The sequence below is a fragment of the Lagopus muta genome, chromosome 9 (assembly GCF_023343835.1).
Source record: "Lagopus muta isolate bLagMut1 chromosome 9, bLagMut1 primary, whole genome shotgun sequence".
NCBI lineage: Eukaryota > Metazoa > Chordata > Aves > Galliformes > Phasianidae > Lagopus > Lagopus muta.
In genome coordinates, this window is record NC_064441.1 from 9,118,513 (window position 1) to 9,139,966 (window position 21,454).

At 52.5% G+C, this 21,454-nt stretch overlaps 1 protein-coding gene across 1 annotated transcript; it reads right to left on the bottom strand.

Moving 5' to 3' along the window:
• Positions 1–2,969: 2,969 nt before the first annotated feature.
• On the bottom strand, positions 2,970–21,036 carry MASP1 (MBL associated serine protease 1). Its single transcript, XM_048954606.1, has 11 exons — positions 20,395–21,036; positions 18,575–18,800; positions 13,853–14,030; positions 13,629–13,760; positions 12,984–13,180; positions 12,623–12,770; positions 12,192–12,310; positions 11,904–11,982; positions 8,227–8,364; positions 7,617–7,691; positions 2,970–5,348 (listed from the first exon to the last, which is right to left on the bottom strand). The coding sequence occupies exons 1-11, from the start codon at positions 20,397–20,399 to the stop codon at positions 4,453–4,455; spliced, it is 2,193 nt and encodes a 730-aa protein (XP_048810563.1). The 5' UTR covers positions 20,400–21,036; the 3' UTR covers positions 2,970–4,452.
• Between the last annotated feature and the right edge of the window lie 418 nt (positions 21,037–21,454).

Genomic DNA, 21,454 nt, shown 5'->3' on the forward strand with positions numbered 1-21,454 from the left:
ATAAAGCAGTTCTTTATCCTCAGCCCAAGATGCATCTGTGCTTTTTAACTTCTCTAAAGCCTTTTCTGAATATATATGACCAGAATGGTTGGCAGTGAGGCGTTCCTTTATCTGCTGGCCAGTTGCTTTATCTTCCTTTATCTGCCTTGTGGGGGACACATCCCCTCTCTCCTGGCTTGGCCTTTGTGAATGGGGGTACCCAAAGCAGCTGAGGGTATCTGGAGCTGGGGGTTTGCAGCAAACACACATGGAGCCATTAGCATCCACCTGTACCATGCCAAAAGTGGTGTCCCATGTGTCATCCACTAGAGACCTGGAGATCAATCCAGGTCTGAGTAAAGGGGAGGGTTGTGCCATTGCTTTCTTCACTGCTGTAAGACTCCCCTGTCTTTTCATACATATAACTGGTAGGATATTGGTTAAATATATATATATATGTAAAAATAACAAGAAAACCCTGTGCGGTGCAGGAACACCGTGGGCTCTGCCCCCTAAGCGCTCTGTCCTGCTCATCATCCCACTCTCTCCCCTCTTTCCAAGCGCTTTCCTTCTCTTCCACCTCCCGCAGCCCCGGCGCCAGCAGATGGAGCTGCGACATCTCCGTCGCCACACTGGGAAGCACTGGGGCCGGTGACCGCCAGCACTGGGACGGGGCAGCCATCCCCGAATGCGGGATCGCCTCTCCCCCATCCGGTTCCCTGCAGTCTGATGCTTCCAGACCATACCCTACATGGCCATGGTGTCAATCTGTGAATGAGCAGCTCTCTCGCTGTGATTTTTCCAAGTCTTGGAGCACAGGAGCTGCACAAGTGATGCAAAGTGCTCTGATTCACATCTCTCCTGACCGCCAGAGCTGATGGGGGACAGTGATGCTGTGGCAACAGGGCCGGGTGCCACCAACAGGGACTTCCCAGCAAGAAGAGACAGCAAAATCTGTCCCCCTGGAGGGAGTATCTATGAAGTACTGAGCATTTGGGGCAGGGAAATAGTGGGACCCAGAGAATCTCGTCTCTGAATGGCCCCTTCTTTCTGGAGGTGGTTTCTCCTTGCTGGGAGGCTGAGCTGTGCTCCAGGAGGAGGCTGGTCCTGCAGCTTGGAAGGAGTCCCTTCCCCCCTCTGGCTGTCCTGTGTGGGGAGCAGCCTGCCCTCTCCCCCGTGGCATTATGTCATGAAGGCAGAGACACTGCCAAGTTTCTCACTGCCATTGCCCGTGGCCCTCTTCTTTCCATGCTGAGGTTTTCCCAGCTCCAGTCATCATGTCTGGCTGTCTGCAGCATACCCCACCACCCAGCTGCAGGGGGAACTCCCTCACTTCCTCCTGTGAAGCCAGCTCTGATGGAGCCCACATCCCTGCAGGGGCCCTTGTTTTGTTGCTTGGGTCTTTCTGCTCATTTTCAAGGGCATCCTTCCAATGCCCTCTGTGCACGCACGCACACACACACACACACACACAGGCTCTCCCAACCATGGCCTCTTATGCATAATCAGCTTTTCTACCCCATCCCCTCCCTGGTGCTGTCTGCTTGCCTGCTGTCTCTTCATGCTGTGGGTGCATGCCTGGGGTATCTCTGCCCTCTCCATCGTGCAGCTGCTTCATCCTCTCCCCATCACTCAGCGACACCCACGTTTCTCAGCCACAGCCTCATTCCTGGGCTCCTTCCAGGATACCTCCCTCTGATGTGCAGCTGTGCCCACCTCCCATTTGTTTCTTAGCACACTGCCCTCTAGCTCAGCCCCTCAGTGGCACACAGACAGTGAGCTCATCCCGGGGAGGATAGCTGGGGGGTGAAGAATGCTGTCTCTCCCAGTGGGATGCTGGGGACCCATGTTTCTGCAGTCCTGCCATGTGCCGCACTGGTCCGTCTGGAGCTGGGTTCTGCTGCAGCTGACTCTCAGCTGATGGCTGGTGCTTACACTTGGCCAGAGACAAGCAAACCTCATGTGGAGACGTTTTGCTGGCCTTTCACCACAGTCAGACTGATAAATTGCTGCCTCTGTGCCTGTCTCCCTGGAGAGAGCTTCTTACAACTCTGGCAGGTTGAGAGGTGCCAATGAATGCAAAACCAGCCGTTGCTTCTGTTGTTCCCATCCGCTGCCCGCTCCCATGCCATGGGCAAGAAGCTGGCACTTGGCAGCACACAGGGTGCTGAGCAGGGGACGTGGGCAGGCTGGATGGGGACTGTGGAGCTGTGGGAAGGAGGAGGATGACATTTATTTGTGATGGATCTCTTGTAGGCAGTGGCGTTTTGCAACTTGCCTGGGAGCCATCTAGGCACAGGTCCTACAGCTGATGGTGTGATGCCCAAGGGACCATACTTTGCTTTTGCTTTTGCCTTTGCTTTCTTATCTACCTGTTTATTTTTTCTGCATGCCACTTGAACTCAGACTGAGTTCTCAGACTCCAGGTTGCTGCACTCCCCTCCTGCCATCAGCCCCATTTTTAACGATGTGCTAGGGCTATAAATAATTGAAGGGTGGGATCTCACCTATTGCTGTTTCCTGCAGTTTGCATTCCTGGCATGTTCAGGTCTGTCTCAGCCCACAAAGCTGCAGGGGCTGTGGCTGAAAACACGGGGCAGAACCCTCTGGCCTTCTACCCTATGTAAGTGAAGCACCTCCAGACCCACAGTGCTGGTGGGACCACAGCATTTTTCTGGTCTCTGTTTGTTATCTCTGATCTTTGATAGGCTTATGATAAACTGATAGTGTAAACAGAGACCACGAGCCCAAATCAGCCACTGCTGCAGACAGCAGGGATGGGTGGTGGATGCACAGCTGGACCCCAGCCCAGCAAATGCAAGACCAGGGGCTTTTGTTTGCACTTCGCCCATTATGCTTAGGAACAAAAAGATATCTCGCATGCTCTTCAGTTTAATTATTTGGTTTCAGGGATAAATATGTTTTTCCCAGCACTTTTGAAGAGAGTTTTTATTGAAAGCCAGAAGGCTCAGTGGAGTTACACCATTCTTGGCATCAGTGGGCTTCTCTGCACTTGGCAGTCACTGGAGACCATTTCCAACTGCCTGCAATCTGTGTGTTCCCAGTGACTGCATGACTGCCTTTTGTACCTGAATGAAGGCTCTGGAGATTCATCCACTTAAGCAAGCTGGTAATTTGTAGCACTGCTATACATGGGTGGGCAGGATGACACTAGACAATGTGAGACCCAGAGCTGCATAGCTTATCCCTAAAATGCAGACAGGACTTGCTTGCATTGCTTGTTGGGAGTATGTAGTCCATTCATCAGGGTTGATTCTCCAGCAATAACCACCACTGGATCTCATCTCCTTCATTTTCTGTATTCTGTCTTGGCCATGGGAAGATTGTGTGCAATGTAGAGTTGAACTGTGTGGAGCTGAGGTCGTTGATAAGGTCTGACATGGACACAGAGCAGATGCCATGGAGAAGGAGCAGAAGTGCATGGGACAGATTTGTGACCATCCTTTGCCTTCACTCCTTGACCATTTCCTGCCTGGAATAAAAGCCTCAGGGCATGAACTCAGTAAATATTAACATTTAATTTTATTCTCAGGATGAAGATTACACAGAACCATCCTTACATGTAATCAGATATTCTGCAGAATGTAGTATCAAAAAGAAATATATATATAAAAATACCTTATGTTATATGACATAGCCAAGAGTACAGTTCTTAGCATGTCTGCAAGTTAGATCTTCCTTAGGCCTTCTGCTCCTCTACCTACACTACGAATGGCTTTTTGGATGGTAACAAAATGGCAGGGTGGTTGGTTCAATTTTGACTCATTCCTTGCATGCAAAACCGAAGGAGGAGGAGGAGAAGTCCAAAGGAGGCTAAAAGCACTCAGAGGGGACAGCAGGCAATTGCTGCATGTTGCTTCCAGCTATAGGAGGGCTTTGCTGGCAAGTGAAGGAGGTGATGTCTCTGCCTAAGGAAGCTAAGCTCACCTGAATTTGTTCCTTGGTGGGGATTATTGTCTGTGTGTGTCATGGTAGGGGAGATGTGAAACTTTATGGAGTGTTGGATGGATTGGGGTGAGTCTTGGACACCTGCAATAGGCCAGAAGAGCCATGAACAAAACATGGAAACCTTCAGTAACCTGTAAATCAGCCAGAAGAATGGTCTGAAGTACAACTAAAAGGGACTTGGGTTTTGCAAGAACGAATGCTTTGCCACACAAGACTACCCAAGTCTGCATTGAAGAGGTTAAACACCAAGCCTGGCAACATGAGCTAGCAATGCTAGATGAGATCTCACCCTTTAATCCCTTTCCCCAGCTCCCTAGCAAGCATTTCCTCAGAGTGAAAGCAAAGGGATTTGGGACCAAGTGAAAGGAATGATGTGGTTGGCTGGCAAAGTCCAGCCGAAGTGCGGTTGAGCATCATGGCTACTGCTTGCGAAAGACCGGAGTCTGGAGCATATTAAAGGACAACAAACAAAGAAAGCTGTGTCAGCAGGCAGTGCTTAGTCACTCATCTCTCCAGATCAGGGTCCAGAAATGTCCACCTCTCTGAGGAGCCTGTGTTCTTCTCCACCCAGTCCACATAGTTGGAGACTTTGGTGTACACACCATACACTTGTTTGCTGCCGCACTCCTCTGGACCACCCCACGAGACCAGCCCTTGGGCCACCCATCTCCTGGTTCCTGGGTCCTGAATGACAAAGGCTCCTCCGCTGTCTCCCAAACAAGTGTCCTTCCCACCTTCATAGTATCCAGCACAGAACATGTTCTCGGTCACGCTGTAGTTCCCCGAGCGGGACTCGTAGCTGGTCTTGCACTCTGCATGCAGCACCACTGGGAGCTTGACGTATTGCAGGATGTCGGATAGTGTCCTCATGCCTGAGCTGATGATCTCATCCACAGTGATGTTGGGATTGGAGATTCCCCAGCCAGCCACCAGCCCCAGTGTATTGGGGTGAGGTCCTTCTAGCTCATGCTCAAACTGGGGCAGGCAGATGGGCATGACGTAATTCCCCATGGTCACCTTTTCCTTCAGCTTGACGAGAGCAATGTCATGATTGTAGTTCTGGATGTCAAAATCCTCGTGGAGGATGATCCTCTCTACTGTCCTGTTGACAGCCTCCAACTTGTTCCTCACATCATGAAGGGCCAGGTACACAGTGACGTGCTCCTTGGAGACGGGAATGACAGTCTTGTCCCGCCTCTGGGAGCGCAGCACGTGAGCGGCTGTCAGCACCCAGGAGTCTGAGAGCAGGGCCCCGCTGCCGAACCACTTGTCGTTGGGCACTCGGGACATGTCCTCCACCACTATCAGGGCCTGCCAGGGAAAGAAGCCAGGCTCTGCATTTCGCCCCCCGATGATGCGCTTGATGATCCCGGGCAGAGCACGGGCTGGCCGGCCACACACTGGGGACAGAATGGACAAGATTGTTACTCCAAACACTTATCCAGGGAAAACAACCTAGGGATTTCCCTGTAGATTAGGCCACATGGATGGTCATTCTCATAACCAAATGCTTTCTTGTGACTTTTCTTTCTGTAGTGGGGAGCTCTCAGGATGAGGCTCTGCAGGTGTCCATCCTATGTTCAGCCATGGGCAGTCGAGGCCCAATTCATCCCTACAAGTTTGCTTTAAAAAAGTGGCCTCCCAACTTCCATCTCCTTTCCTAACCTTGCTGTAGGCATGAAAACACAAAGTGAAAGCTCATAGCCACGAGGCCATGGACTGACTAGGCACAATTCTGTCTACCAGTCCTGGTGCATTGCTGTCCCAGAGAGTCTCCACTGAGCGCAGGAAGGCTCAAGTTCTTGGTGCCTTTTGGGACAGGACTGCAGCACACATAGCCCATGATGAAAAATGCAGGCTTGTGCCAAGGGGTGGCATGTGCTGGAGCACAGGGGCTGGAGGACTTAACCTGCAAATAGCAGGTTAACCTGGGGGAAAGCGTGGCCTGTGTGCTGAAAATGAACACAGACCATCAGAACTATCTATAGCACACCATGGGACGTGTGCTAACTTTACCCAGTTAGCTATCCCAAAGCTGAACCAGAACTTCTGGTACTGAAGTTGGGCATGGATCCATCAAAACACATGAACCAGGATGGGACTTCAAGCGCTCTCAGTAGGATCAGGTCTTAGACTTGGTTTACACTTGTGTGATTTGTGCTCCAAATGCAGACCACAGTGCTACCAGACTCCTTTTGGAAGGGGAAGAGGCAGAATCCTTCTGCTGTGTCAAAGACCTGGTGGATGCTATGATTTTTGCCAGCTGTAGGTTGCAGAGAAACTGAGCTGTAACTCAAAGAGCTGTACAGTTTTGCTGATAGGTGGTAAGAAGACCTGGACGATATTCCAGCCACGACTCTGCCTCATGCTCCTCTGTTGGGAGAGGAGGATGCTGAGCCTCACAGAAAGAGGGTCAGACCTCAGGGTGATGGGCTCAGGGCCAAGAGCTGCGGCAGGATCACCAGGAGCTGCTACTGTGGATTTGCTATGGCTGCCGCTAGGAAAACTGCGACTGGAAGGAGGATGGGGAGTGTCTGCCTGTGCCTCACTCTCCCAGTGCTGCAGGGAATGGAAAACGTGCTCCTGCCTCCCCGCCCAGCCCAGCTGTTCTGCTGCACCCAAGCTGACAGCCATCCTGGGGAGATGATTTTAGAGGAAGCGCATCCAGCCAAATATTTATTCTATTAAATTACATATCAAAAACGCTGACCGGGCTGCAAATGCTCCCACTAATGGCAGAGGCAGGCATGCTGCGGCCTGGACGAGGAGCTTCTATTGATGGGGAGGTAGCGTGAGACATGAGGGAAGATCTGAGGAGCAGCTGGCCAGCTGCTGCCTGCACTTCCCCATCTCAGGAGAGCGTCACTGTCTCTCTGGGATTTTCCATTTTCCTGAAGCCTCTCTGACTTCTGTCACTAATCAAGAGGTCTGGAAATGGCCCACAAAAGCAGCTACATCCCCAAAAGCTGTCCCCATATGCTCCCAGCACAAATCATTTCAGGCTGAAACATCAAGGAGGGATGCAGACAGCAGCCACTGAAACAAGAGCAGCCACATCTCCACTCTCTGGAGAACGGACACTCTACGAGACCTGCCATGGGGCTGAGCCCCACCGCCACGTCCTGCCCTGCACCGCAGAGCCATCCCTGTGCATCCGACCGCAGCCCGCACCCAGAGCAGCTGCCAGCCCCGCCTGCAGCCAGCTGCGGCCAGCCCTTGTCCCAGGGACTTTTGTTTAATCCTGAGCGGGCGCCTGGCCTGGAAACTTGCTGGCTGCAAACATTTCTGCCACTGCTCAAAGGCTCGGGGCTTTGGGCTCTGCGAAGCGGCTGGGTTTTTCTACAAGAGATGTGCTAATTGCTCCTGCATGGGAACACACTGCTATGGGAGCCAGTGGCACCAGGCAGGTGATGGTCTGTCCTTGGCTGGAGCTGTCTCTGGTGATCCTGGGGGCTAAATGCACCCCAAGTTGCTGAGGGTGCTGCTTCCCTGACCCCTGACACTATCACCCTTCTTGCCATAAGTTGCAATGGTCAGATATGAACAGCCCATGACATTTGCCACCATGAAGCTGGGTCTCTGCCCATGACCAGGGGCTGAAGTCAGGCAGGCAGCCCCCTCCCACACATCCCTGCACCCCTCACCATGGACCCCCCATCCCCTAGTACCTGGTCGGCAGGATGGCAGTGCGGTGCCCAGCTCCTCGCTCCTCCAAACCCCCGATGCATCACACGTGTATGTGGCTGGAAGAGAACAGGTCTTAGCTGGGCTGTGCTCCAGCATGGAGGGCTTTCTGCAGTGAGATGCAGCCCTGCCATCCAGATCTTCTGAACCCATTTCTCTTCAAGCCTTCTGTGTTCCTTTCCTCACTGACAGTCCTGTCCCCATACCACCACCCCTGTGTCACTGCCCTGGGTCTATAGAGCTGTGCTTTGTCTGGGAGCTGCTGCCCCGTTAGCTCTGCTGGTGCCCATTACATTAATGCGTGCCGGATACAGGGACCAGATGCATGGGGCTATGAGCAGGGAGGCAGGAATGTGTGGAACTCCTTTGACTTTCCATGCTGAGGGAGGAGGAGAAGGAAAGAGGGCTGAGATGTACGTGCAACCATACTGCCCAGGGCTGGATCTGAAGGGTGCAGAGAACTGTGGTGCTCTGTGCAAAGCATCTTATGAGGTCTCTGTTTATGGACCAAGGGGATAAGCTACCAACTCATTCTGCCATAATCTCACTGTTCTTCTTAACCCTGTGCCCACCCATTCCACTCCCCCAGCTCACCGGTGCTGTTGGGGGCCATGTGGTAGTAGGGGTGCTGGCAGTGGTACTGGATGGCTGCACGGTACGTGGTGAGGTTGTTCCTGGAGAGGAAGGTGACAAAGCCGTGCTCCAGCTCTGGCGGCGCTTGGCAGTCAGCAACTGAAAGCCAACACAGAATCAGGGTTGAGCCCTGCATCCATTCATGGGCTTTAGCATGGGTGGTGATTTTATAGGGTAGAGAGGGGTTCCACATTGCCCCCTACCCTTTTCTCTAGGGCGATGTGAGGAGCACAGCTCAGGTGGCTTCCTGGCTTGGCTCTCACCCCTGCTGGGATGTTCTGAGTGCCTTCAGAGGAGAAGGAACATGCACAGGCAGGTGAAAGCTGCTGGGGGATGCTCTAGGAGTTTATCTCCACATCCCTTATGAATGGATAGGAAGAAGCAGGCAGTTCACCAAGAACCTCCTCTGCGCACAAGGCTTTGTTGGTAGCACATCCCTGTCCCTCCTGCTGAGCAAGCAGTGCTGATGGGCACTGATGGCTCCAGCTGAGCATCCTTGGGTCCTGGCTCTTCTGCAGTGACAGATGGAGGACGTGGGGAGCACGGCTTGGCTGGCTCAGCAGACGTAGGGAAAGCCCAGCCTCATCATGCCTTGCACAGCCTGTTCCCCCCTGCCACTCGCCCAGGTCTCATCCTGCCTGGAATGTGGACGTCTGTGGAGCACTGTTAAGCTGAGAAGCTGAGCAGGGGATGGGTGATTTTGTAGGAAGCAGATCCAGTGGGTCAGGGGCATGTGAGCTGTGTGTAGTCGTGTGCTACCAGGCCTGGCTCCTCCTGGCATGATCCAGGCTCATGGGGACACACACTGATGCTCAAGATGAGTCACCTGCCTGGGTGAGAATTGCCTGGTTCACGGCACAGTGCTGTGGTTCACTGTTCGGCAGGGTGTCCACCATCCCCACTGCTTCCCTCTGTGCCCAGAAGCACAGCTTTGTGCTGTGGTGTCAGCACCTGTTGGGCCTTTGTAAGGTGCTGGGGAATGCTGGGGCTTGCAGCAAGGGGTAAATAGGTGTTGGAGGACACGTCTGGCTGGCATGTCTGCTCTGGGGTTATCTGTGGCTGCAGGTCTGTGCCCCCTGTCCCACAAAACCTCTTCCCTCCCTGCACATCCCATGTGTCTGGGGCAGTTCTGATGCAGTTTGGATGGGCTCTTGCACAGCAGTGCTGCCCAGCAGTGTCCTGCATCCTACCCAAAGAGAGAGGGGAAGGAGTTCATACCTTGAGGATTCCCACATTTTCACCTTAGGAGAAGGGGCACTGAATGTACTCCCCATCTCCCATCCTTGAGTCCTCCTCCCAGCACCCCCAATACCTCTGAAAGCCCTGGGTGCTCTTGGGGACATGGATGGGACTAGACAGCAGGAGCATCCCCGACACCAGTGCCAGGGCTCGGTGCCCGCATGCAGCCTCTCAGGGCTGCTGGTGCCAACCCATCGTCTCTTGCCTGAGATAGAGCTGAAAGGATGCTCGGAGAGAGGAGAGGAAGGAGTGTTTCTTATTTGTGACACTTGGCCTGGGAGGAAGGGAAGTGGGAGGTTAAATCCAAACAAACCAACCATGTGCTGGGCCAACGCTCCTCACACAACCACCAGCATGGAGGGGAGCAAAGCAGGGCTGAGGCATCCGAGGGACTGGAGGATGAGCTGGGAGCCTGGGGCTGCTCAGGGACCTTCCCAAAGGGTGGTCAGTAGGGGACTTGTCTCCAAATTTTTCCTTCTGGAGATGAAGTTAAGGAAGTGTAGTGTACAGAGGGGGTTAGGAGTGCCATGCTGGTTAGACAAGCCATGGAGGTGGAGCTGGCTGCACGGAGCAGAGCGGGCGCAGAGGCAGGCTGCCCGTCCTGGTGGCATGGCCAGCACCAGCCTCACACAGCCACTTGCTCTGAGCCGGCTCTTCTGTCTGTCTGGTTGTCGGCTCTGTCTGCAGCTGCACCGAAAGCAGAGGGGAAGGAGGAGAGCAGAGAGAAAAAGCTTCATTAGTAGCTGAGCAGACAGAGGCATGCAGGAAACACAGACCCCAAAACACCAGAAATCCATAAAGAGATCCACCAGAAATGCCCCCAGTGGGCATCCCAACGGAGAACCCAATGGAGACCCCAGTGAGCATCCCAATGGGGACCCTAACAGGGATCTAACGGGGACCCACTTGGCTCCTGAGGGCAGCGGCTGGGAGAAGCTGTCACAGAGCTGGGCAGGGCTGTGGAGCTGGATGTGATCCACCTTGGCTGGAAAGGTTACTATTTTCTGCATTGCTTTCTAAATTATTTTGTGCCTCTCCCAGACATTCGGGGGAGGTGGGAGGCACAGCAGTCTGAAGTCTGGATTGTCCATTTAGGGGCTTCTTGGCTTTCCAGGATAGCTGCAGAGATTTAGCACAGTGATTTATCTCACACAGGAAGGGACCAGTTCCAGCCTAACAATGCAGGTAATCATTTCAATTTTCTCCACAATTAATGTCTTTCTAGTTAAAGTATCTACTTTTTTTTTTTCTTTCTTCTTTTTTTCCCACATTCTTTCTTTTTCTAGACAATGCCAGTTCTTATCTGATCTCTGTCCAAACTGGATAAAATCAACGGGAAACTGGTGGTGAGAGTGTGCCTGGTGGGCAGAGACATCACTGACCCCACGCTCTGTAAGAAGCTCTTTCAGATATGAATCTATTCAGCAGGTCTGACAGCCTCCTATTTTCCATTAAAAACTCCAGAAATGTACTCCTAAAGTAGGAACCAAAATATCATTCAAATAAAAAGGGATCTGTGTAGAAGCAGAGGATTTGGATCCCACATTCCTTGAGAGTTCTGGAAGGTGTTGGGACCTTCCCTGGGTGTGTTTGTTACTTTTCTCCCCTGTGGGTCAGCTCTGCGGCAGATGAAGTGCCTCAAGGGGGGGCTGAGGGGCACCAGTGTGTTGGGGAAAGGAAAGAGATGTTATCAGGTGCAGGAGCAGCACAGCTCCTTGCCCTGAGCCGAGAGAAGAGCTGGGTTAGGTAGAAGAAGAGAAGATGCAAATTGTCACCTATCCTTTCATGCCCTAATGCCCAGGGTCTTTGAAGTCCCCATTTGGAACTAAATTTGGTCCAGGACCCAGATTATCTCAGACTGTCTCAGCCTGATCAATCCCATCTCACACAGGGATCCACCACCTCCCTCCATCCCTTCCTCTGGCAGCAACCATTCATGAAGAGGCATCCAAAGCAAGTCTGATGTGATCCATGTCCAAATTTTGCAGTTAAACAAGTGTTGAGGGAGCTTGCAGGTGTTTGCTGGAAGGAAGTAGCCATCCCATCTCACCCAGCCCTCCTCACAGGGTTCAGCCCCAAATTTGCCATCCAGCAAACTGCAGCAGAACCATCTCAGTGCTCTGCTCGCTCAGCTCCCAAGAGCCAGGCTTGCTCTTTCCTTGACAGGGAAACAGTGAAGCTGGTCACAAATCAACTTATGAGTAATCTAAGGGAAAGCACAAACCTCCTGCTTGTGGCATTTGGACCAAGCCCCATTGTGTTAGCCAAAAGAGCTTTGCAGTTACGTAGCCTCTCTGGCTGGAACTGAGTGAGGAGCTCTGCTCTGGCAGGGCAGCTCCATTCAGCATGAAGTTTCAGCAGGAAAAGCATGTGGATGGGGTGTGGGAGGGTCTCCTTACTTTTGCAGATGGGGATCTTGTTGCTCCATGTCCCATCCTTCAGACACTCGATCTGGAAGGAGTCACTTTCCAGGTTATCCTGTGCAGAAGAAGACAGGGAAAAAAAAAAATCCCCACGAAATAACATAATGTATGAGACAAGGAAATGCTTCTCTCTATAAAAAGCCAAATTCTTGGTGATTTAGTCAAGATATATCCAGACCCTCCTGGAAGAGGGCTTTTCTAGCTAAAAATGGCTAAAGGAGGCCAGGCTCCTTTCCCACCCAGCTCCACACCACCTCCCCATACCTTCAGCACTTTGTAGCCAGTGTTGCAGCTGATGACGACCTGGTCTTTGAAGGTGTACTTGGCTTGGGAAGGCTCGATTTTCCCATTGATTGGGGGTTGCACCAGTGGACACGGGTTTCCTTTGAATAAAGAGCAAAGGAAGCAGAAGGAGTCAGCTGAGTAAGAGGAATAAATGGAGAGTCCCAGCCCCACCATCCAGCCCCCTTGGCTGTGTCTGACCATCCTGCCCTGATTTGCAATGTGGTCTCGTTTTCAGGGACCATCTGGGTAGGAAAAGAAGTACTCTTTGAAGAGAGGGTCCCTCGTTATTTCATTTCTCTCTTGTGATTTCCCTCTCCAGGAAGAGGATAATGGGCCACAAACTCATGGTTTCCACCTGCAAGGTGCCCATTACCCAAGCCCATCAAACAGAGGAAAGCAGCAGGAGTTACCAATTGCTGTATACGACAACTTCCAGCCCCTGTTCTCCCCTGAGTTGTCACTGTGGAAGAGGATCTGCACACTGTTGGTTTGGGTTTCAATGCGTCCTGGGGACTTTTCTCCACAGAAAGGGCCAAACTCCCTCTGGCCAGCTTTGATCTGCCAAAAGAAAGAAGGGAGGGTGGCATGAAGGGCTTTCATCATGAGGGGACCCATCAGACCATCAGATTTTGGTCCCGTCTCCAATGGGTTCCGCTGAACATGAGATTCTTACTGGCTTCACTGGTCCCATTTAGACAGGGACAATATTTGTACTATCACTGACCCAATGTATGACAGGAGGGCAGGGGGAGGGTGCAGAGCCCAGCTCACCTTGATGTAGTCATAGGGACAGGTCACCTCGGGGTGGTCTTCCACATCAAAGCTATCCTCAAAGCTGAGGGTGATGAAGAAGCCATCCTCTAGCTCAATACGGTACAGGCAGTCTGAGCTCTTGGGGTAGGGACTGGGGAAGTCAGCACTGGTGACCACTCCACTCCTCTGGGTGTACAGGTTGTCACTGCACTCCACTGCAAAACACAGCCACAGCTCTGTCAGCAAACCATCAGCCACCCCAGCCCTGGCCACACTGAGGATGAATGATGGGCACCCAACCCTTCAGCTGCCTGTCATTCTACCCAATACTGCTTGCATCTGGCTCTCTGCCTGCTCAGCCCATTAGCAGCATGGAGCAGGGATTGTGGTCTTCAATACGGGTCACAGAATAGTAGAATCATACAATCATTAAGGTTAGAAAATACCACTAAGGTCACCTAGTCCAACCCCAACCCATCCCCACCCATCACGTCCCTCAGTGCCACATCTCCACAGTTCTCAAATACCTCCAGGGATGGTGACTCCACCACCCCACTGGGCAGCCTGTGCCAGTGCATCACCACTATTTCTAAGAAGAGATTTTTCCTAGTATCCAAGCCGAACCTCCCCTGGTCCCTACGGCCATGCTGTGGTGGGCAGTACCTTTGCAGGTCCTGTTGTCGGAGTGCAGGATGTATCCGAAGCGACAGGAGCAGTAGTACCCGCCGATGTAGTTGTGGCAGTAGTGGTCACACGCCAGCTCCTCGTCACTTTTCTCCAGGCACTCATCCACATCTGGGTTGGGGTTGTGGGGAGACAGCAAAGAAAGGAGGTCACCCTGCAGCCCCCACATACCAACCACATCCTGAAGTTTAAACATCCCTTACCCACGGCCGTGTAATGCGCGTCGAATCCAGTGAAGCGCTCCTCGTTGGAGAAGTCGGACCTGAAGGTGAGCCCCATATAGGGCCCTGGGGACAGGATGACTTGCTGCCCGGGAGCCTGCTCGGTGTCTGTTGTCTCCCTGCCACAGAAGGTTGCCAGCTCCTGGTCCTCTGCTTCAATCTGAGGCAGAAGGGCTGGGTTAGCGTGGCTCACATGAAAGGCACGGGGAATTACATGTCCCCGGTGCTGGTTACCTCTCCCCATTCTCTGTGAGTATCTTCAAGACTTTAGAGCCTGCAGTGTGTGAGGTCAGGCTGCACTCGCTCTGGCTCTCAGCAATGACTGCAGTAAAGCAATTAAAGGGTTTCTGAGAAAGAAGTGGAGTCTCCCACTTGTTCCTCCCTCTGAAGCACATGCAGCAAAGTGGATGCAGAGGATGAGGGAGGAGGGTGTCTAGGAGAGGATGAGGATGCGGGCAGGGACCAGGAAAAGGAGGGTGTGAAAATCACCTTCTTCCCCTTCCCAAGAACCAACCTTTATGGTAGCACCTGTGTGAGAGCTGGGAGGTGCTGGGACCCCCAAGCAGACCCCAGCCCCCTGTTCAGGGATGTCCCCACCACCCAGGGTGCATGCGCTGTGGTCCAGGTGGCTGCAGGAGAGGACCAAGGGGCCAGTGTGCCTGTCACCATCACAACGTTCTCACTCTCTGAATCCCTTTACAGTTGTACACACACCTTGTAGCATGGCAATCTTAGTGGAAAACCCTTCTATACTCCCTAGAACCACATCCTTTCCTCTTCCCTAACCATTTCCCCGACTCCATCTCCTCCTCCCACAGACTCACACCTGCTCCCTGTCCCTGTTCCCAGCGCCCCATGGGACCTGAGTATGAATAACCCTTCTGCAGAGGAATGCAAGCCTCTTCGCACCATGCCAGCCTACTGTGCTTGTGCCAAGCATACGATATTGAGGTTGTAATGAAGCATGCAGCCTGGGGACCCAGGAGCACACTGTGATGTCACCCCCTGTCGTGTGGCCCTGGAAAGGTAGGATTCACCTGTGGCCATCCCAGACCCTCAGGATGACCCAGTATGAGGCAAAAAGGGAAATTTCCCAGGGAGGAAACACGCTCACACCAGGGAAAGACAACATGGAAATGGCAGCTCAGCAATGCCTTGACATTGCCTCCAGATATTTTCCATCCTCTCATGTGAGCCAGAGCTGGCCAGAAAAGAGAGAGACTTTCCGATGATAAATTTTGAGAATTTGGAGAAAAAGCATGTGTCCGCATTGGGACAAAAACCCAATTGAATGTTTTGTGTGTGTGTGTGTATGAAACTGTTTAAAAAAAAAAAAAAAAAAAAAGGAAAACAAGTAATTTGGGGTCCATCTGGTTTCAATCGCTTTGAAATATACTGTGGTGCTTTAGAATCCCAAAAAAAGGGTGTTTTGAAACGAAACATCACTGTGGACTGAAAAATGGGAGCGCTGTCTGCAATAGCAAGCAAACCCCGCTCTGTGGATGCTGCACAAAGTGGTCCTGTCCCCAAAGCCCGCTGCAGCGTCTTACTGCAGAGCTGCTTCTCCTGGAGGAGAGCTGCCAGGGGCGGCCGCTTCCAACCAGCTCCTCCTCACCTCCGTGGGGACATGTGGGGAAATGTCCCCTATGTCCATGTCTCCACCCGTGGACTCTCCCAGTGTGGGGCCTCGCTGGAGGTATCTGCATCTCCTTATCAGTGACGGGTCCCATGCCCCGGGACACAGCCAGCAGGGGCGGCCCTGCGGCGGTAAACTAAACAGAGAGGTCATCCCCCCTGGTTAATAGTTGCTGCTTCTGCTGAGGACTGTATACTTTTTCGTAGATCATTTACATCCCGCGAGCAGCCTGGTAATTAAATCCCGGTTGTTTGTTTGGAGTTTCTCCCTCTCGGGTCACGATGTCGACGTTTTCACTAGAGAAGATGTGTCCCCGAGGGAAATATCAATTGCCGAGGAGAAATTCCCTATAAAACTATGCTGAAAGAAGCCTGCTTTGAAAAATAAAATACGGTGACACTTAAACTTCCCTGCAGCACTGCCTCCCACCGGCTTTGCTGTCTCTGCTCCCCTTGATATGGTGCCTGTCCCCACGAATGGAGGAGTCCCCACCCCGTCTGTGGCTCTGTCCCCATGGGCTGCGGATGGAGCTGGCAGTGGACACTGACCCAACGCACAGTAACCCTGGCTGCGCCCCATACAGTACAGACTGGGGCAGCAGGCACCAGCCAAAGAAGAGCAATGATGGCCCAGAGCTCCTCCTGCAGTGGGTGGGTGAACAAAGCATTCCCAGCACCGCAGGGAATGTGGTTCAGTGTCTGCCATTGGAAAGAGCACGGAGCCGGCAATACGGAAACACGGCCGCCAGCCCCCGGCCCTCCAGGAATGTGCTAATTGGAGCAATGAGGGCAAAGCGTTCTGCTGGTAATATATATCCATGGCTCATTAGGCTGAGGAATTGCAGTGCCGGGCTGAAGACACTGGGAACATGACATAGGGAGGAGGTGCTCGGAGGCAGGGAAGGGCATGGAAGGGCCCCTGCAGAGCCGCCTTGCAGCCAGAGCCCATGGAAGGAGGCAACACCCAGGTTTTGTGCAGAGCTGATGCTGTGCTGTGGTGCCCAGGATGGGGCGTGCAGAAGTGCTCGGGTGTGTGCAGGAGCAGCGTGCAGGCAGCAGAGGGACTGCTGCTACTCACTCATCTCCTTACTGACCTGCCACCCTTTGCCATCCCTGCTTGCACAAATAAGCCTTGCGAGCATTTCTCTAGCAGCCACGTTCTTTTCACATATATATACATACCCACATGCACATGTATGTGTGTATATATATAAATCAACAGCTATTGTTTTAATTAGCCATTGTTTCAGAGCTCTGGAAACTGTTCCCTTCTAAGACCACCCTGGAGGCACGGATCTGTGCATGCCTGCAGCTTGGCGCATCCCAAGATGGCTTTCTGCACTGCTGAGAGCTGGGCAGTGGGGGAGCTGACAGGGGCAATGATCACTGCATGGCACACAGACTGGGTCCCCGGCTTGTGCTGGGGCAGCTCAGCCCGTGTTTGACTGCTGTCTTATGGTGGGAAAGATGACAGAGATCCTGATGCACAGCACACTGAAGTTATGCACTGGCACACGCTGCCCAGGGAGGTGGTGGGGTCACCGTACCCAGAGGTGTTCAGGAACTGTGGAGACATGGCACTGAGGGATGTGCTTATGGGCATGGTGGGGATGTGTTGGAGTTGGACTTGGTGATCTTAGAGGTCTTTTCCAATCTTAACGATTCTGTGGTTCTGTGAGCCTCTTTGCTGGGGCTGGTGAAGTATTTCAGAGACGGATCAATTCGTGTTGGGTCTGTAATTGTATTCAACAGGCACACAATGCTGGCCTCTGACAAAGGGAGGGCTGGTGCTGTTTTTGCATCTCGCACTGATGCAGAGACAGGACGTGCAGCCCCAAGGAGAAAAAGGGCCTTGGAGTTGTTTGCTGCTCTCCTTTTGTCTTCTACACTGCTGCTTTAGCAGCGTAAAAATTGCACCTCTCCGCAGCGGAGCAGCTTACGGATCACCTGTAATCCATCCAGATGGACGTTTCTGAGTGCTTTCAGCACTTTTCATCTGTAATTCTCCGTGAGCTGAGCTACAGCCCAGAGCAAATTTATACAGCTGAGATCTAAATCCCCGTGAAAAATGCCGGCTTCTTATGGAAATCCAGCGGCAGGGAAAGCTGTGATGCCAAGTTGGCACCATGGCCAAATAACAGGGAGCCTTTTGAAAAAGGAAAAATGAGCAGGGGGTGAAAGGTGGGAGGAGGAGTAAAGCTTAGAATGGGGAAAGTTTCCAAGAAATCCGCTCCTTGAGCTTATTGGGTTTTTAGAGCAATATATCTCTATATATGTCCCTAGCCCTTGCGCTTGGAGAAGATCCAGGAGAAGCAGAAAGAACTAATCAAACCTCAATGAGAGCTGTTAGTAGCAGAATGAGTGCCAGCACAAAGGGGAAATTAAAGCAGCAAACACATCCAAGAGGGAAAAAAAATGCAAATGTTTGCTTTGTCTTAAGGCAAGAATAAAATAATAATTTCAAGTAGCTGGCACCTAGCACTGAGTGCTTCCAGACCCAGTGCAACCTCCACCTGCCTCTGTGCAGAGTGAGGTGTGTGCTGGGCAACGGTTAAGGGATGTTCAGCCCTAAAATGCAGGAAGCACCTGCTTGCTGTAGCTGGCCTGCCAGAAAGCACCACACCTGGCCAAACTCAAAGACACTGAGAACCCACCTTTGTCTTGGAGGTGCAGAGCCTGGTTAGGAGAGGTATCCACTGCTTGTAGGAAGGATGCTCTACAGACCCTCACCTGCAGCCTTACGTTCAGATCTAATCTTTATTTTTGATTCCCTTGGGTGTTCTAAGAGCCTGCAAGCTGTGACTGAGGTCCGGGTTGCCTGTAAGAAGCACCCACAGCCACGGCATAGTCAAGGGTGCCCAAGTGTGGCTGAGCTCTGTGTGACTGAGCCCTGACTCTGGTGTCCCACCCACTGGTTGCCTCATGTTGTCAATTTATCCTGCTCAATTCCTCTGCCTAACACACGGGGAAAAACACCTTGTTCCCACCTTTCCAAGCACCATCCTCTCCCAGCTGGCCATAAGCATCGCCTATCTGCTCCTCCATGCATCCACCAACACTGCAGCTCACCTTCACGTAATCGTATTCACAGAGGTAGGATGACTCCAAGTCAAAATGCATGAAGTACAGCTTGATTTTAAATCCCTCAGGCACGGAGATGTTCCACGTCACTTCTGAGTCACTGGGATAGGAATCGGGGAAGTTTGGAGAGCGGATCTCTCCAAACATTTCAGTCAGCTCAACTGCACCCACCGCTCCGAGCAGCCAGGCAAACACGGACCAGGCCAGGGGGTACCTGGAAAGCACACAGGGAAACCCAATGAAACCTTGGCCGTGCCAAAACTCATCAGGGGCTCAGTCTGGTCTTCCAAATGGGCTGTGTGAGGCTCCACAGGAATGGAGCAGGAAAGCTGCTTTGCAAAGTGTGTGATGGAGGTGGTGTGTGAGATGCCTACAGCCGTAGGTACCATCAGGAGCTCCATGCTTTTTCCCTCTGGCAGCTGCAGCCACCAGCTCCACATCTTCGAACTAATGGCACGTGGTTGGGGAAATCTTCATTGAGTAAAAGAACAAACATTAGGGTGCTTAATAAAATAATGATGCTTTTCGAATCAGTTTAATGAAAGCATCATGGCAATAACTACTAAGTACTTATTATTACCGCTTAGCCTCATCCTGCCAAACTGGGATCATTGAGACTCAACAAACAACACACTTCTTTGCAGCTGAGCAAGTATGGACCACAGCAGCATAACACACTATGCTGTTTCAGTGTTTCGCTCTTCTCTCCCTCTCCGTCTCCCTCTCCGTCTCCCTCTCCCTCTCCGTCTCCCTCTCCGTCTCCCTCTCCGTCTCCGTCTCCCTCTCCCTCTCCCTCTCCCTCTCCCTCTCCCTCTCCCTCTCCCTCTCCCTCTCCCTCTCCTCTTCCCATAGAGATCTTTTGTTATCAAGCTCAGATTTAAAAAAAGTCTGATCTAGAAGAATTTGTCCCAGTTACCAACTTTGCAAGTGCCTAAGGAGGGCACGGAGAATGAAGAGGACAGGTCAACCTGTTGCAGTCCAGCTGTATACAGGCCTTGAGATTCAAACAAGAATATGAACATAGGCTGAGCATTTCTCTGTGCAAAGAGTCAGCAGATCTCTTCCCGTGCTGGGTGTGCAAACTCCAAAGCCCATGCTATTGCTTGGGACCCAGACGGATGAGAGGCCATCACCACCTCACATTCAGTGAAGCACACAAAGGAAAAGTGCAGGAAATCAGAGCCATTTGAGAAATTTTCCACTTTCTAAAATAGGTAGTAAGGCCTGGCAAAGGCTTGTAGGTGTGTACTACATTTTCTGGAACTACCCACACGTGCATACATGCACGGTTTCAAAATCAGGGCTTGATTTAGGTATGCCGATGAGGAAATTGAAGCTCTATAAATGGCTTATTTTTAACCTATGTTCTTTCAGAACCAGGGCACTGGTTTTCTGGGGCTCATCCGTGTAGTACCATCACTTTCTCAGGCTGCTGGGTACAAAGCAAAGTCAATGGGCTCTGAGAAATCCGCTTCAATTTTTCTTTCGAGCGGAGTGAGGCTGAACATGCCTTCCTCTGACAGCATGTCCGAAACCACAAAAATGCGTGAAGGGAAAATCTGTTTCTCTCCTGCTCGGTGGGCGCAAACGGGCATCACCCTCTCGACCCAAACGCGAGCTTCCCTTCGGCAGGGCTCAGCTCAGCCTTGCCCAGGCTCCGATCCCGTTCCAGAGCCGTACCCCACTCGGGGTGAGCCCCGCGCCCCGCAGCCCCCGCCCGACCGCGGCGATGCGGCCCCGTGTCCCGTCCGCACGGGGAAGCGGCTCCGCGCTCCGGGGAAGGCAGCGCTGCTCCCGGCGGCACTCACCTCATCCTGCCGCTGGGAGAGGAGAGCCCCCGCTGCGGGCTGGGCGGCGGGGACTGCTGCTTCCCCGCGCTCCGCTGTCCGCCTTATCGCTGTCCGGAGGCTTGCGAGCGTGTGCGCGTCTATGTGTGTGTGTCTGGGGTTGTCTGGCATTTTCCATGCAGGTCACGCCTTCCTCTGCCTGCAACCGTTCCCCACATCCCTGCACGCACACACGGACCTGCCTGCATTGAACCTCTCCTCTCCTCTCCTCTCCTCTCCTCTCCTCTCCTCTCCTCTCCTCTCCTCTCCTCTCCTCTCCTCTCCTTTTTGTCTTCTCCAGTCTCCAGAGTTTTGTGTGTGTGTGCTCATGCACATTGTGTGTTGTTTTTTTACTCTCTCTCTTGTTCCTCTCCAGGCTGCCTTGCCAGATGGCAAAAATTTGCCTCTCAATAGCGATGGAGCTTCCAGCAAAAACAGAAGGCAAGAACGTGTGAAAAATAAAATAAAAAAAAGCCTGTGCGGTGCTGAAGTGCTACGGGGATGGAGCTGTAGCCGGGATCAGCGCTCAGGACCCGATTTCAGCTTCTCTGCTTGGGACCGCAGTCCGGCTTCCAGGAAACTTTCTGTTTGCAGCAGTCGGAATCAAAGCTGGGAGCTCAGAGCTCGGATTTGCACTTCCCACAAAGCTCGGGGATTGCTGGGATCAGCACTTTGTCCCCGGGATAAAGAGCAGCGTCTGATGCGGACTCTGCTCAGGGCAATAACTTTGCACTCCGGAGCTGCAGGCTTGGAGCCCGGCTCTGCGCCGCAAGGCAAAGACCTGCACGCTCCCACAAAGAAACAGGAGTTTCTTTTCCATTCTCTGCACCAGGAGCCCCAGCCCCTTCTCCAGGAACGACACACTTCAGGACATAAAAAGCCAAACTTGAAGAGTGGTTGAAGCTGTTGAGCAGCTTCAGCTTGAGCTGGTTAACGTAAATCCCACAGACATCCCCTGGCCAGCACGGGTACATACACGGTGTGTCACAATGCACACACAAACAGGAGACTGAAGGAGACCTGGGGGCATCACTCTGCCACC

Excerpts from the sequence above, each read along its gene's own strand:
- MASP1 (XM_048954606.1), bottom strand. Across the intron at positions 13,181-13,628 it reads CGACAACAGGACCTGCAAAG|TGGAGTGCAGTGACAACCTG; the intron begins GTACTGCCCACC and ends TGTGTTTTGCAG. Across the intron at positions 5,349-7,616 it reads ACTGCCATCCTGCCGACCAG|TGTGTGGCCGGCCAGCCCGT; the intron begins GTACTAGGGGAT and ends TTCTGTCCCCAG.